Source organism: Silene latifolia, chromosome 10 (genome assembly GCF_048544455.1).
Source record: "Silene latifolia isolate original U9 population chromosome 10, ASM4854445v1, whole genome shotgun sequence".
Classification (NCBI taxonomy): domain Eukaryota; kingdom Viridiplantae; phylum Streptophyta; class Magnoliopsida; order Caryophyllales; family Caryophyllaceae; genus Silene; species Silene latifolia.
In genome coordinates this window covers 40,991,554-41,007,364 of record NC_133535.1, presented here as the reverse complement: position 1 = coordinate 41,007,364, position 15,811 = coordinate 40,991,554, and the positions used below count along the sequence as shown (strand labels likewise).

Genomic DNA, 15,811 nt, shown 5'->3' with positions numbered 1-15,811 from the left:
AATCTCATCGCACTCAAATTCCATGACGAATTCCTCTTGCTCTTGAGCTTGTAAGATGTCTTCTAGGATGGATTGCTCATCTTCTATAGGTTGACATGCTTCCACAAGGATGTTATGCACTAATTCGGATTGCTCATGAGTAAGTTCTTTGTTGGCTAGAGCGACCTCAAAAAGATCTACCTCCAATTCCCAATACATATTTTTAGCCTCACTTGCTTCCAAGGCTTCCAATGCTTGCATGGGGTCTTTGAAGAAAGGTATACTTAAGTGGTCCTCTAAAAAACAATCTATAAGGTCCATCTTGCAAAATATCGAACAACTCAAAAATAATTAGAACAAACCTTGAGGCGTTTTACTTCCCCAAGGCAAAGAAAGACACAACTAATAACAATTTAAGAAAATCTAAATCAAGTTAACACCGTCCCCGGCAACGGCGCCATTTTTGGTCGTGTCCCCTTAGGAGGGTTTAGTTTTCGGTACTTGTCGTTAGGAGCACCTAGACCAAAACACAATTTATAACTCCACAAACAACTCTACAATTAGTAAAGAGGTAAGTAAAGGTCGGATACCAAGCGACGAGAATTGATATGAGATTTTCAATTGCAACTAGCGGTGTCTAGGGGTGTCACAATTTGGGGTTTGAAGTAGAAGATCACTAAACTAAAATAGCAATGAAAGTAAACAAGCAAGATGATTAAAAATGGATGTAAACAATTGATAAAAGGCACTAGGGTATCATGGGGTCATAGGGGATTCATGGGAATTGATCATACAAACATATTCTCAAATTATAAGCAAACAATTATTGTTGTGTTGGATCGAGTTGGTTTATATCTTAGAATCCTAGGAAAGTTTGGGTCCCGGAGACGAATCGATTAGATTGTACAACACCTACAAGTCGACTTAATCTTCCCTACTCAACTATATGCATGATCTAATGAGACTCGAGTTGGTTTATGTCTTACAAGTCTCATTGAAAAGATAGGTGATGGGTAAAAAATGCAAGGATTCATAGGCTCACATTTCATCAAACATAACATGTACATAAGTTGAGATCACAACAAGCAAGCAAATAAACTATGAAAACATATTAATTTAAGCATGAATCATCCCCCGTGTTGGTTTCCCCTAATTACCCGTTAACCCTAGCTAAGGAAACTACTCACTCATTATCATGTTGAACATGCTAGCAAGGTTGTCAATCATACCAACAAAGTGAAACATGATGAATAAATGAAGATAATTAACAATAATTAAAAAGGGATTAAGAGAATTATACCTACTAATGATTTTAATAATAAAGCAAAGAATAATAGAAGTACTTGATGATTGATTGGAAGGTTGTCAATCTCTCAATAATAACCCAAATAATCTTCAATTACCCAAAACAAAGGATGAACAAGAGAGAGATTAAGGAAATGAAACTTGTATTAAAACTTGATTAAATGTTGATTACAAGATTAAATAGAGATTTGATTGATATTAACTACACTAGAGATTGCTAAGAAGAACATGCTAATCTAATTAGACTAATGGGGTATTTATAGTGGGGATTAGTTACATAAATTAGGGTTTACTAAGGGCTTAAATGACGATTAACTCCTTGAGGAATCGCCGGTCTCTAGGGAGACTCCGGTCTCCTTTTCGCCGGTCTTAGAAAAATATGCGCATCCTTTCTTGAAACTTGTAGAAGACGAAATGGCTGACACACAATCCGAGCGTCCAGGGCACGGGACGGGCGGATTGTGGAGGTTCTGGCCGAGCGGATTGTGGTGGTGGACGGGCGGATTGGGGTGATTCTGGACGGGCGTCCAGCTGGGGAAGACGCTCGGATTGCCCTTGCTGGACGGGCGGATTGTAGGCAATCCGCTCGGATTGTCTTACAGCTACTTTCTTTCTTCTTTTCTTCCTTTTTCTTCATAAAATCCTTGAGGATTTCCTCAGGGATGCAAGGATCTTTTCTCATCATTGCCCATCTACTATAGTATGTACAAAGGCCTTCTACTCTTATCTCTCTTTGATGCTCGGTCATTGAATTCAATCAATTTAGCTTCATTTTGCCATGAAAATGCAAGGTTTGCACTCCTTTCCTACCAAGGGATCAAAACCTCAAAGAATATGCAAAACAAAGGACTAAAGACAATAAATGACCCAAATATGCACTAAAAAGCATGGGAACAAGGCTAATTCGGGGACTAAATATGCTCAAATTTTGGTCACATCAAAATGATAGGTTTAGTGAATTACATAACCATAAATGAATAAATAAAAGAATACAACTCATAACTACTATCTATGTTATCTATCAACTATCCAAGTACTCGACTCCAAGTCTAATGCGCGTCCCGTCTCCCGCGTGACACCAAAACCACATGTACTCAACCTGCTCTTCATATGATCGGAAATATCATATGGATCGACACACGTCACCCCCAAAATAGGTGACATATACACAGACACACAAACGTCAGGTTCAGTAAATAAACATAAGACACGACATGATAAATAAATATGCAACATGCTAATTATATGAATGAGACACGATTATACCATCACCACGCCGGTACCGGGACACGCCTAGACGTACCCACAACCACCAGTGCCAGGGACACGCCCACGACACCACAACTCACCACAAGGTACCGGGACAACCCCAGACATACCGGGTCCGGAAGCCAATGGGATTCCCTGTCAAACGTCTTGCCTCAACCACACAAGTGCTACTTGATTGTTGAGGAGACGAGCTCAAGCCATTAATGTGCACACCCCTCTTGGAGTGGAAAGCTCCAAGGGGCGACCCGAGTGCAAGACGGTTTCCCAACCGTCTTACGTCTCCTCAACAATCAAGTAGCACCACCAAAGACCTCCAACACAAAACAATCACAACCATATATCACAAATGGAAAACAACGTTAAACATATGACCAATTCATGAATTCAATCCCAACATGTCATGAATAACAATCCATCGGATACCAACATGACATAACAACCGACTCACAAATATACTAGTGAGGAAAGACACACAAATATGCATACACAATATTTAAACCGAGTAGGATAAACCTACCTTTTCACATTCTTCACAAGTTACTCAATTCCGTCTCATAAAACCGTCTCATGCTAAATAAATCATACAACACTATCACAATGCATTCTACACTACAATAATATGAAACCCTTTATTATTAATCACTAATTACTCATATTACATAAGCTAAATATTAATTAATCTCTCTTAGTAGACCCTAAATTAAGATTAACATATGGCAAAGGAGAAATGTGAGATTTCGACTTACAAAGGTAGATCGGCGGTTAGGAGGGATGTTCAATCATCAATCATAGCTTGAAGGCCAAGGGGAAGGTTTAGGGAGGATTTAGAGAGAGGGGACAGTGTTTTAGAATAAGACTGAAGGAGAAGAAGACTGAAGAGGATAAGGGGTTTGGATATGATGAAATTCCGAAATATCATTTTTCGGGTACTGCACAATATCATTCGACCGAGTGACCAGTTCACTTGACCAAGTGCAACACACTTGGTCGAGTATACTGCTTACTCGATCGAGTGATAGTCACTTGATCCGCTAGAGGTTCTACTCAGTCTACTGAAAGTCTACTAGGTCTAGTTTTGGTCTTACTATGTCTAGTGGAAGGATCATCCTTTAATTCCGAGTATACGTGGGTCCCCTCACGTATCCCTAGGTCGTTTTTGGGTCCCAAATTATCCAAGTATTATAGATAGGGAGTGTACTTTATTGGTATGAGTACGGTGTCAGGGAGTTGTGCCATACTTGTTGATTGGTATGAACATGGTGCCACGAAGTTGTTTCATACTTGCCATACTCGAGTATATTGTGTATGATGTTGAAATTGGTTTATGTTTGTTCTATTGGTTATTTACTTAATAATGTTGTATTATTTTATCCCTACTCAACCAGTGGTTGACGTGTTTGTGTTTTGTGTCAAATTGTCATCTATTTTTGGGGTGGCCTGTGTTGATCCATTCAATAATTTTCGATTGAATGGGAAGCAGTTAATAAAGCAGATTCAGATTAGTAGTTGTTATGTGCTGTGCTGGGGGAGTTGGACGCGTGATGAGAATAGAGGTTGACTCTAATATCACTATTAATTAGTTATCGCAATAAACTATCTATGAGTTAATGCTGTTTTGACAAACTCAGCTATAGTTATTTCGTTTTGGTAGTGAGATTAAACTATGAAATGTTATTGGATTGAGACAGTTTATTATTTAAGAAGTAATTTTATTTAAAGTACTTTCGTATTAATTAATTAGATATTCATTGCCTCGGGAACTGAGATGGTAACGGTTCCATTTAATCGGGAATGTCTTGCTAAAGGCTCTTACTTAAATGGGAATATTACACCAATGCACTAGTCAGGCCTGAGATAATTGTGAACAAGGAAGATATTAGAGCTAGAATTGCTGGAAAAATACGAGGGAGCCTTCTTCGCCTCAATCTACACTGGCTTAGTTGAGTTTCAATCTAGTGACTGTGTTATAAATCCTAGTGAATGAATTGTAATGAGATTGATTTAATTTGGCTTAGTTGATATAATATATTCTTATATTTTACGAGGAAAAAAATATATTATACATAACCACCTTTATATCTAATATCTTTACCATTTTTCACGATTTTACCATTCCACCAACAAGTCAATGGGTAATTGTTTATCTCCATTTTCACACTATATATTATAATCTCTATACTACAAAAGCTAAATCATTTAGAGTCTTCCTATTGGTCCCTAAATTTTAGTGAATAAAAGGGCCCCGCCATCATTCCCACTAGCATTAAGCTATTTAGAGCATCCGCAATGGTGAATTTTCACCAGTTTTCATCCCATATTATTTTAGCTTTTCTCTCTCCAATTTACCCTTCACATCAACTTTCCACTCACCACCAAAATTTAGCAAAAAAACCATAAAAAACACTCACATTAACAAATACTCAACTTACCAAGTTAATTGACATGTGGCGTGTCTCTATTGAACAACAACCAACCCCACTACTTTATCAACTCATTTTTTATTCAAATCTCACATTGGCCCACTACCTCTCTCTTCTTCACAAATTTTCGGACAGGTGAAAATCTTCACCATTTTTCACTCATTGTTGGCCCACTTTTACCATTGTTTATTCAATTTTATTCCCCACCAACTTTTTTCCAATTTCTTGAAAAATGGTGAAGAGCCCATTGTGGGTGCTCTTAATTTCTCTCCTTTCTTATTCCATTACACTGTAAAATTTACATAAATAAAGTGTATACCTATGTTTATTTTCATCAATAAAATGAAAGGTATACAAATAGCTAAATATATAAGTTAATATATTAAATGAAAATTATAGTAACCAAATTAAGATCTTGGATAATTTAAAAGGAAGCTGATTAAATAAAAACGGATTAATTTATTTGCTGCAATTTATTTAAGTAATTTTTTAAAGTAATTTTTTTATTTGTATTATTTTTATTTGCATTAGTTACATCAAACACTTTTATTGAATGAATTTAGTAACATAAATTAACACTTTTGTTGCAATTATTCATGAATTAAGAAACTATATAATGTGGTATAAAATACTCATATATTATATCTCTATTACTCGAGAAACCTTTAAAATATTTAATAGTAAAGGGAGTTACGAGAACGGTTTTAATACTGACGGGATTGAACCCGGATCAAAGGCATCGACTAGCGTGACTATTAGAATTATAAAATGAATCCGTGCAATTTTGGTGCACGGGGCTAAAACTAGTAACTAATTAAACCACTACGTTGAACAAGTAAAGTTCTAAACTAATCTAAACGAATGAATTTAATAAACTATGCACAAAATCAACTCAAATTATTCAACAATGATAAATGAAAATAGAATAAATAATAACTTGAGATGAATTTAGGATGAATTAAGATTGATAGAGAAGTAATTGATTGAAATTTAGTAGAAATTTGATAACAATTCGTGTTTTTCGAAAAATTAGGGTTTGGGGTTTCAATTGGGATTTTTGGGGAAAGTCGAGTAAACGAGAGAATGAAAGGCTCACATGTTTTTTCTAACATAGAAAAGGTGAACTAGCGGCTTTACGGGTGGCACATGGCACATCAGAAGGTTATTCCTTTTGTGAGAGAGGTAAAGTTGCTAGTTTAACTAGCGGCTTTTCCTTTCTCACATTACATGAAATACAACAGCTATTAGTTTTACGAAGGAAAGTAAAGTCGTTACCTTAAATAGCAACTTTACCTAAAATCAGATAAAAGAAATTAAAACTGTTGATGTGAACCCATTAACCCAGAATAGTTTGAAACCAATTTTACAACGTCAATTACTTACTCAAATAACCATAACTAGCCTTCCCTCAAAAAAAAAAAAAACCATACCTAGCCATAAAAAAAAGGGAAAAAAAAAGAATTACTCTCTATACCTAGTGAATAGTTTACACTTAATTTATTTTGTGAAGAGCAAATAAAAAAAGAGTAAATTATTGATTGAACCGAGGGAGTAAAATCAATAGGAGTAAGATAGTACGAAGAGTATACCAAAATGCATTATACGAGTACATTTTAGTGATACCCAGAAGTTAAAAATATAGTCATATACGCTTGTACAATACTCAAATAGAAAAAAAAATATAATGTCCCATAAAGTGGCCAGGTGGGCATCAAAACTCGATACCATCCACTCGCATACTCTATGTAAGGTTCACTAAAAGTAAAATTATGCTTGTACCCAAGATTATGCAAACGAGTTCTTTTTTTTTTTTTTTTGCAAGGGCGTATGGTTATTTGCACCTGTTATACATCCGGTCCTTGACTTTACTTTTGTATTATGAGCTTAGTCCATCCAAATCCCTGGTTTTGTAGGAAACGATCCCCGAAACCAAGATGCGCCATGAGTAACCACACCAATGTAATTAGTTCCCCACCCTTGTTTAGTTGCGCGACATGGGATCTGGGTGAGCAACGAACTGCAGCGTAGCACAACAACTCTAACCAAACTTTGTTGATTATGTGCCATTGTTTTTCTTCCCCAAACATCTTTAGTTGCTTTGCGAGGCGACACGCTTCAAAGAGTACAGATTTGCTCTTGTCCCCCTTGGCCACAGTTGGCCGAACATCCACATTGACATTTAGCAAACTTTCGCAGAAGTCCCTCATAAAAGTCGTCTCTTGTTCTTCTCGGTCATATTTATCATACTTGGGCTTCTGACATATGATCTTGCACATAAAATTTTTTGCCATCATACAAACATCTTCATACCATGAGTCGAGCCTCTTGTTCATGAATATTTTAGCTTCTGCGCAAGTGTCTGCGAATCGCTTATCAGACATACCCACAACGGTAGAAACAAGTGTCTGCTGCCTAAGTACCAGATATGTCATATAATCGGAAAGCTTCTTACCAATCTGGACTTGGTCAAAGTAATGGTCTTGTGTACGAGAATGGTAACATATATCAGTAGCAAGATGCCATGTAAGCAAGCTTTCGTCGTAGTCGACATCTGTAGTCCATGGCTGTAGGTAGTCGGAAATAAGGCAATAGTCATCTTCCAAGACAAGGTCACCTCTTGCCGAGCATACTTTCTTGATTAGCTTGAGATCGTCGTCTTGGACAAGTTCAGCCTTCTTTTGTATTTCGTCAACTATGAAACTTACAATAAGTTTCTCTTGAGTTGTATCACTCGTTACATATAACCATCCAATAAGACTATCTTTGATTTTCCTCAATGCGACATACTTAAAGAAGGAAGGTGGATCTTTAAAGCAGCGCTTGAGCAAATTATATTCAGATATTGATCGAGACCACCTGTCACAACCCGGACTCCTCCCCTTTCTGGACCAACTGAGCAATATGGTCGAAATATGTGCTTGCCACTCTTTGAGTTTGCTACGTCTTGAGTTGATAATAATATACCAATCAGACAATACAAGCATAACACCAGCACACAGATCTAAGGCAATGGCACCGCACAGCAAGACATATGTGACAACGATATCAGTGTTAGGGTAGTTTCTCTTATCTGTTAAACAGAACCATAGTAGGGATGCAACAACAGAGAGGAAGCTAATTACTCGAAGAGAAACTTGCTTTGACTCCAACAAAAAAGCTTTTGTATAAAAGATATCATAGATTAAGTTGAGTTCGATCTCTATGATTCGAAAGGCTTCTGAACCCGCCTTTGCAAGGAAAATATCTCGACATTCCTTACGATCCTTTAAACTTAGAAAATTATCTGCAAGGAGGCCTTTGAACTTGCTATAGAAGTAATAGGCTTCAAGGACAATTTCATCAGTGTCCTCTCTTTCAAAATCATCTTCGAGGCCATCGACTGGTCCACCTTCATTATTATTGGTTGCGACGTTACCTTGGATGTTGGGTTCACCTTCATCAATGCTGGTAGGAATACAAGCACTCGTCGATGAGTGGTAGACATCCATCAATCTGGCATAATTGGGGCCCGGTTCTGGATCTGTCTCAAGGGAGTCTCTAAAACTGTCGATGCTAGCATAATACAACGCCTGGGTGCGCTCAAAGTATTTGATGCATCCATCGACAAACATGAGAGTGGTTGGGACCCACAGCTGGCTCCTATGACGAAGCACAGAGTGGCCAAACACGTATAATGTGACACCTAGCTGGGTTGCGAGCTCAAGAGCGTGTCGATGCCACAACTCGTTGTCCTCCAAAGCAAGAGCAGTGATTGTGTCAGGACCGCCAAGGTGAAGTAGAAGAAACGGGGCCCAAAACGCGAGCAAATCAACCTTTTCAGGATCTACGTCTGAGTTTCCGGAGATCTGGCTTATGACATACAACGCAATTGTGCTGGCCGACAGATAAAGCAGCCAGAGGATTAATCTGAGAAGGCTGCTTGCGTTGCGCTTTCGAAGAGGCGCAAGAAGGGTGAGGATAACTTGATTAAAGAGACTTACAAGTATGAGGATTCTGATGTCCCATGTATCCCACAGCTCTTTTGCCTTCTTTACTCCACTTACCATTATACTGAGTATTAGTATTTACGTTGAACAATTTTTTGGTATTTTCTAGCTCACTTCTAGTAACTGATTGATCACGGTGGCTTAGTCTAATAATCCAAATTATTTTGTATATTGATCTCTCAAATATATTGTATGCAATACTCCTCGTCCCCGGTTATATATTTAACTTTTCATTTGGCATTTGTAGTTATAGTTAATGAATGACAAGTGAATTATATTGCAATTGGAGGATCAAATTACTCAACAAAAACTTTCTAATATAAAAAAGTAAGGAAATCAATGAGATACGATCCTAAATGAAATAGGTTAACAAATGACCAATACAAGGGAGTACTTTACTAGTGTATGATTAAATAGTTTTGTATAAAAAGTCAAACTCAATATTTGTTTAAAAGACAAAATGAATATTTTTGTAATTTAAAAATACAAAGTTGTTCATATTTATTGGTGGTAATTAGAACCGTTGACCTTAATGTTAAGGGTTTATGTACAATTTTGTGAAAAATGTTTGTAGGTGTGCTTAAATGAGCCATGTCATCCTTTTTAGTTTATACAAATTTGTTGATTTCGTAAATGTAATTATACCATATAAGAGAGAGAAACTAAATAAGACTAATAGTTCCTACAAAAAAAATAATTTTTTAAAATCTCTGAAATTAAGGGACGAATAAAAACTCGTAAAAAGAGTCTGTTTTTATAGTAAAGAGAGAATAAAATAAAAATAAACTTATCAAGAGAGTTATATTACTAGAACAAAGTAATTAGATAATTTATACGATTGTATTCTCTAGGTTAGGGAAAGTAGGTGTAGTGTCAAACCCCAGGACTGACACAAAGACTCAAACTTTAGTTGGGTTGACTTTTTTGAAGCTTCTCAGGAATGCAATGAGCCTTCAAACACGGACTAAAAATATCAAATGAGCTGCTAAATTCATGAAACTTGGTGACAAAACATTTAACTGAGTAAACTAACTCTGAGTGAATTTTCAGGATTTTAGAGACACTCTAAGTATTTTAAATGGATTAAATAAGACTTACTGACATAAGGGATCAGACAGCTTGACACAGGAGTATTGTTTGGGATTGAACAAAGACCAAATGATATAATTATCAACTTAAATCCTACAGAATACTCACATGGAAGTAAGCTAGAAATTTGGATGCCTTAAATTGAGGATTACCACAGTCTATGCACAGGCAACTAACAACTTAAATCAACAACAAAGATCAGACAACCCACAGTCAGTGCACAGGATTGAATAAACTTTGCCACAGGTTATTGATCGACAACCACAGCCTAGCACAGGTTGTCACCAAGCCTGGCCCTTAACTACAGACTAAGAACAAGTTAAAGAGGTTTGAATTTGAGAGAAATGTCAGGTTTAATATTAATCAAAAAGCTGCCTCAACGCAGTTAGGGTAGAGGTCCTTATATAGGCCTCTTCGTTGGAATTCTGTTACAATTTTACCCTAAAAATCTCATCTAAGGGCCAGGATTAGTTCTTAGGATACAAACAAAATGATGGAAATATTTTAAAATGATAACAAAACTATTTAAAGAAAACTACAATAAAATAACAAAAAACTGCAACTGATAGTGACAGGCTGCTTCCTTGGCTGCTGTGCTGCTTTGGCTGGGAGTATAAGGACGAGTGGGTGCAGCTGGTGCCTTCACTTTGGCTCTAGGTGATATCTGAAATATGGAGTGACAAACAAAAAGGACCTTAGCATCAGTTCTCCCCTTGTTTAGCCAGAAATGGCAATCTGCTTTATGCTTTATGTCCCTTTCATCAACTTGTCTTCAGCTTGGTTTTCTCTTGGATGCAGTGTGAATTAAGCCTAGCTACCTAGGACTTTTAAGAGGTTAGTTGGTTGAAATTTCAGCTGGCCAAGGTGGCAGCTTGTGGTTGTGCTTGTACTGATACTTATGACCTCCCAAAGTAGGCCTGACAGTGGCTGCACTAGTAGAAAAAGTCATATTGACATCGCCACATTAACATCAGTTCTAGTTAAACCGATGTAAATGCTAATAAATGACATCGGTTCATACAAAAACTGATGTTAATTGTGTGCAGTTTCTTATTTACATCGGTTATCAAAACAAAACGATGTAAAAAAAATATCTTTAACATCGGTTTTAACATATAACCGATGTAAATATGTTCTCAATAATCGTAAAAAATCAATAGTTAACCCTAGCCTCTCCTCTTCACACGACTTTTCACTTTCCCAAATAAATTCTCATCCTCCTCCCTTCATTCAACTTGCCACAATATCACAGACGACCAGACCGCCATCACCACCCTCAACCACCATTGATCCCACCTTATATCTCGCGCCTACATATACGGTTAATTTATGCGCTCTACCCTCATCCTCGCACTGCACTACATTGATAGCACCACCATCGTTGCTCCCTTCAAGAATGACGAGTTGAAGCCACCATTGTATTGATGTATGTTTTTTATCTTTTCTCTTTTTAATCGTTTATATTGAGTTTCACTTGAATCATGTTTAAAATAACATAATATCGATCCAACAATCTATGTCGATTATGTTTTATTGAATACCTTTTTCACTCTCCACATTTAATTGTATGATTTACGAGATTAGAACTAAGGTTTTTTATTTGTTGTGTTGTCTGCCCAACGAATCGACCATTTTTTTTAGATGGGTTTTTGTCTTGATTATTGAATGTCACTTTCTGGTTGTACCTCTCGCATCCTAGGATGCGACTTATTGATTCATGTGGTGATTTTTAGGGCTTAGTCCGCTGTGTTGATATGGGATGTGGTGAGAGGAAATGGCGAAAATGAGGATTAGATCTTTTGCATAGAATGCTAATAAAGGTAGTGATTTTGATAGTTGCATGACTCTCTCCGCAGGTATGATAGTTGCACGATTGTCCAAAGGCCTCTCTGATGGCGAATTGGAGAAATATGCTATGGTGACTCTGATTGATTGGCGGAAACTTCTTGATTCATCATATTGGTAAGTTGGCTTACAGAATCAATTATGCTTTGCTTATTAGTTCTTAAGAAGTTTCTTCTAATTGTATGGAGTCATTTGTATATTATTAATGCTTGTCAGGTTTCTGCAACTACAATTACTCTTATATGATTAGAGTGATTCAGAATTATACTAATGGTGTGTTCTATCAATTGTTTCTAATTGTATGGGGTCATTTGTATATTGGTTGAAGTCTCTATGAAAATAGCTTGTTGCATTCTAGGATTGAGTAGAAGTGGAGGAAGTGTAAGTGTATTGGAATCATATTTGGATTCTCTGGTGTCTCATTCTGTTGAATTGGAGCAAGTATGCTAATTTATCATGTTTGCTTTGTTAGTGACATGACTGCCACCATCTTGTGGTTGCAATAAGGAAGATGTGGCGATACATTCCGAAAACATCTTCCGCCTGCAGAAGACTCAATATTTGTTCAGTCTTAGTAAGATCAAGTTCAATTTGATTAACTCTTTCTTAATAGTTTGACTCTTGTAGCACACTGGAACACTCAAGTGTTTCTCATAAATAACCAGATTGTTCTTGATGTTGTTTTCATTCTTCCGTTTATTTCGTGCTTTGTTTCCCTCTCCTATAACGCATGATACATTTTTTCATTGATTTAACATGCAGGGCATCACAAATCTTTAATCTCATCCGCCCCCGTTATTCACACCAGGTAAACCACCTCTCTCCACATCCTAATTCAATCCCTCTAATTTTCTCTCACTTTTACTTTACTTACTTAATGTAGTAATCTTATTAGCCTAAGCTAACCTAAACTTTGATTTTTTTTATTTAAGAATAATGTGACAAATTGGTACTCCATTGCAGATGGGCTTCAATTGGAAGCGCAGGGAGAGAAATAAATCAGCTGAAAATAATGTGCGTTACCACCATTGTCTTTTTTTGCGGTTTCCTTACATTTTGCTTCACTTCACTGATTTTTATCAGTAGTTGATGATGATATGAGATGCCATATATCTCTCTCAATTGTCTTAGATCATGACTTATGATTTCTAATTTATCGCTTTTAATAGGAATTATGAAAGTTGACTAAGAGTAATTGATTTTTGATGTTAAAATAGAGGATTAGGTAAGTTAGGGTTTGTAATATTTGTGGATGTTTTATGAAACAATCAGGTGGATAGTCAACCCCGACCGGTAATGGTTCATTGCCACTCGACAAGGTGATTCGAGATTACTATATTATTAGTCCAATATCTAGTTTTTCACTTAGAATATACTACTCATGAAGTCTCACAGGAGACTAATTGGAAGTTTTACAGCAAAAGTCTGTACTGTTATGGACCTTTGGTAGTTTCTTTTTGCTTTTTTTAATAGCTGAAATGGCATGTGCTTTCAAACATGTCCCCTTTTCTCTTGTTTAAAGGGACTTGAGCCATCTACATAGTGTTAGCTAGGGCTCCTCGTCCATTTCAGAATCTGTTACGTGCTATCAATACGTTGTCTATAATTTTTCTTTTACATATTTTTCTTTCCTTACAAATGTGTGTATATATATTTATATACTTACAAATGCATGTTTTATTCTCATAATAATATAGTTTCTTATAGGACTATGGGACATAACTTGGAGTGCGGCCAAACAAGTTGGATTTTTGCCTAATCAAGGTACTCCCATTGTCTTTGTTCGTTAGCAATCCATCTTTGTGCGCCAATTCCCATGCCAGCACTTAATTAGTAGTCTAAAGAGCTCATATTTGCGACTATCATCATATTCCGCATGTTATATTACGAAATGTCCCAAGGTATTACAATATGCTTCTTAATACATCTTATGTTTAGCCTAGTTCTGAACAACCATACCCATAGCTTACAGATCAGTCGCCCGATACGCTTTCAATCCTCTCATTCACTTGTTATTTGAGTAATAGTGTTGAGTATGAAATTAGTATTTGTGATAAGTTATACAAGAGATTGCCTCTTTGACAGGATATTTGAACATTGATATTACTCGTTTTACATTTGAAGATGACGGGTGGCTTCATACAGGGGATATAACGTACTTCGATCATGGTGGTTACTTGTACATACTTGATCGGTTTGAAGGGATTATTAAATACAAGGGTTTCCAGGTACTATTCTTACTCCATTTATTGACAATTTGACAGTTATACTCCAATTATCGCAACATTTAATGATCCTTGACTACCTTGCTGTAGCACAAATCTTTTGGATTTTGTTTGCAGGTTGCCTCATTTGGAATATCTTTTGATGTCATCCCAAAATACTTGATGCTGTTGTAACAGGGTAAGCCGTACACTTATTATACACTTATAAATATACTATCTATTTTACTTGGATTCGGGACAGGCGCTGAACTTGACATTACTCGGCTTTTTTAGACATGGGAAGCCTATCCTGAACTTGTTGTGAGCAGATGATGATGAACTGAGGCTTTTCAAGGTGAAAACTAGACGCAATATTGCAAGTTAGAAGGAGCTCAAATATAAGGAACAAATGAGGAGTATTACACAATTATGTTTATTTTTTTTATTAAAATTTGTACTATTATTATTATTATTATTCAGTCACAAGTCATAAGTATTGGCATCTTTTTATGTGTAGATCTAAGAATATTTATGTTCAAAATACATGTATATTTTTAATTTTGGAGTATTAAATTATGGGTTTTGGAAATGTAAATTTTTTTTAATTAATTGCAACTCTCATTTGAGGCGTTTTCCATAAGAAAATGGGAAAACGCCTCAAATGTAATTTTTTTTAATTAATAAAAAAACTATTTACATTGGTTTTAGTCAATAAGTGATGTAAATAAGGTGATATTTACATCGGTTTTATGTTTTGATGTAAATTGGAGGCCATTAACATCAGTTCTAGCAAGAAGCCGATGTAAATTTTGTGTTATTTACATCGGTTCTAGGAAGAAACCGATGTAACTATGTGCAATTAACATCGGTTTTAAAACCGATGTTTTTGTTATAAATGCCATAAACGTTGCCCCCTGAAACATCGCCCCAAAACCGATGTAAATGGGGCAAAAAAACCGATGTCAATAAGACTTTTTCTACTAGTGCTGGTATTGGGGTAGTGCTGTTAGGATTGTTGCCTGATTCCTGATTAGTGTTGGCCTGGTTCCTTGCTCTTACTGCAGCCTCCCCTGGTTGAACCGGGTTTGTCCTCAAGCTTGTAGTCTCCTCATCATCGGATTCATAATAGGGATTGAGGTCTCTTACATTGAAAGTACCATGTACTCCATAGTCACCTGGTAGATCAACTTTGTAGGCATTTGACCCAATCCTTTCAACAATTTCAAAGGGACCATCAGCTCTTGACATCATTTTGTTCTTTCTCCTAGCTGGGAACCTTTCTTTTCTTAGATGAATCCAGACTAGATCCTCTGGCATGAACTCCTTCTTCTTTTGAAGGACCTTAGACTGCCTTTTGTACCTCTCATTGGCCTTCAGAATCTGCTTCCTGACTGATTCATGTTCATGTAGTTTTAGCATCTGTTCAGCTCTGGCCTTAACATCAAAGTTCACCTATCCTCTTGGAATATTGGACAGTTCTAAGGGCATGAGTGAGTTAACCTCATAGACTATCACAAATGGACTATGACCAGTTGCAGCAGATGGTGCTCTATTGAATGCAAACTCAGTCTGTGACAGTTTTAGATCCCAATCCTTCAAGGACTTGCTGACTATGCACCTCAGTATCTTCCCCAATTTCTTGTTGGTGACCTCAGTTTGAGGATGGTGAGAAGTAAGGAATACCAACTTAGTCTTCAGAAGCCTCCATAGGGTC

General features: G+C 36.7%; 1 protein-coding gene across 1 annotated transcript; it reads right to left on the bottom strand.

The window, feature by feature from the left end:
• Positions 1–6,838: 6,838 nt before the first annotated feature.
• LOC141607489 (uncharacterized) lies at positions 6,839–9,019 on the bottom strand. Its single transcript, XM_074426842.1, has 2 exons — positions 7,274–9,019; positions 6,839–7,228 (listed from the first exon to the last, which is right to left on the bottom strand). The coding sequence occupies exons 1-2, from the start codon at positions 9,017–9,019 to the stop codon at positions 6,839–6,841; spliced, it is 2,136 nt and encodes a 711-aa protein (XP_074282943.1).
• Between the last annotated feature and the right edge of the window lie 6,792 nt (positions 9,020–15,811).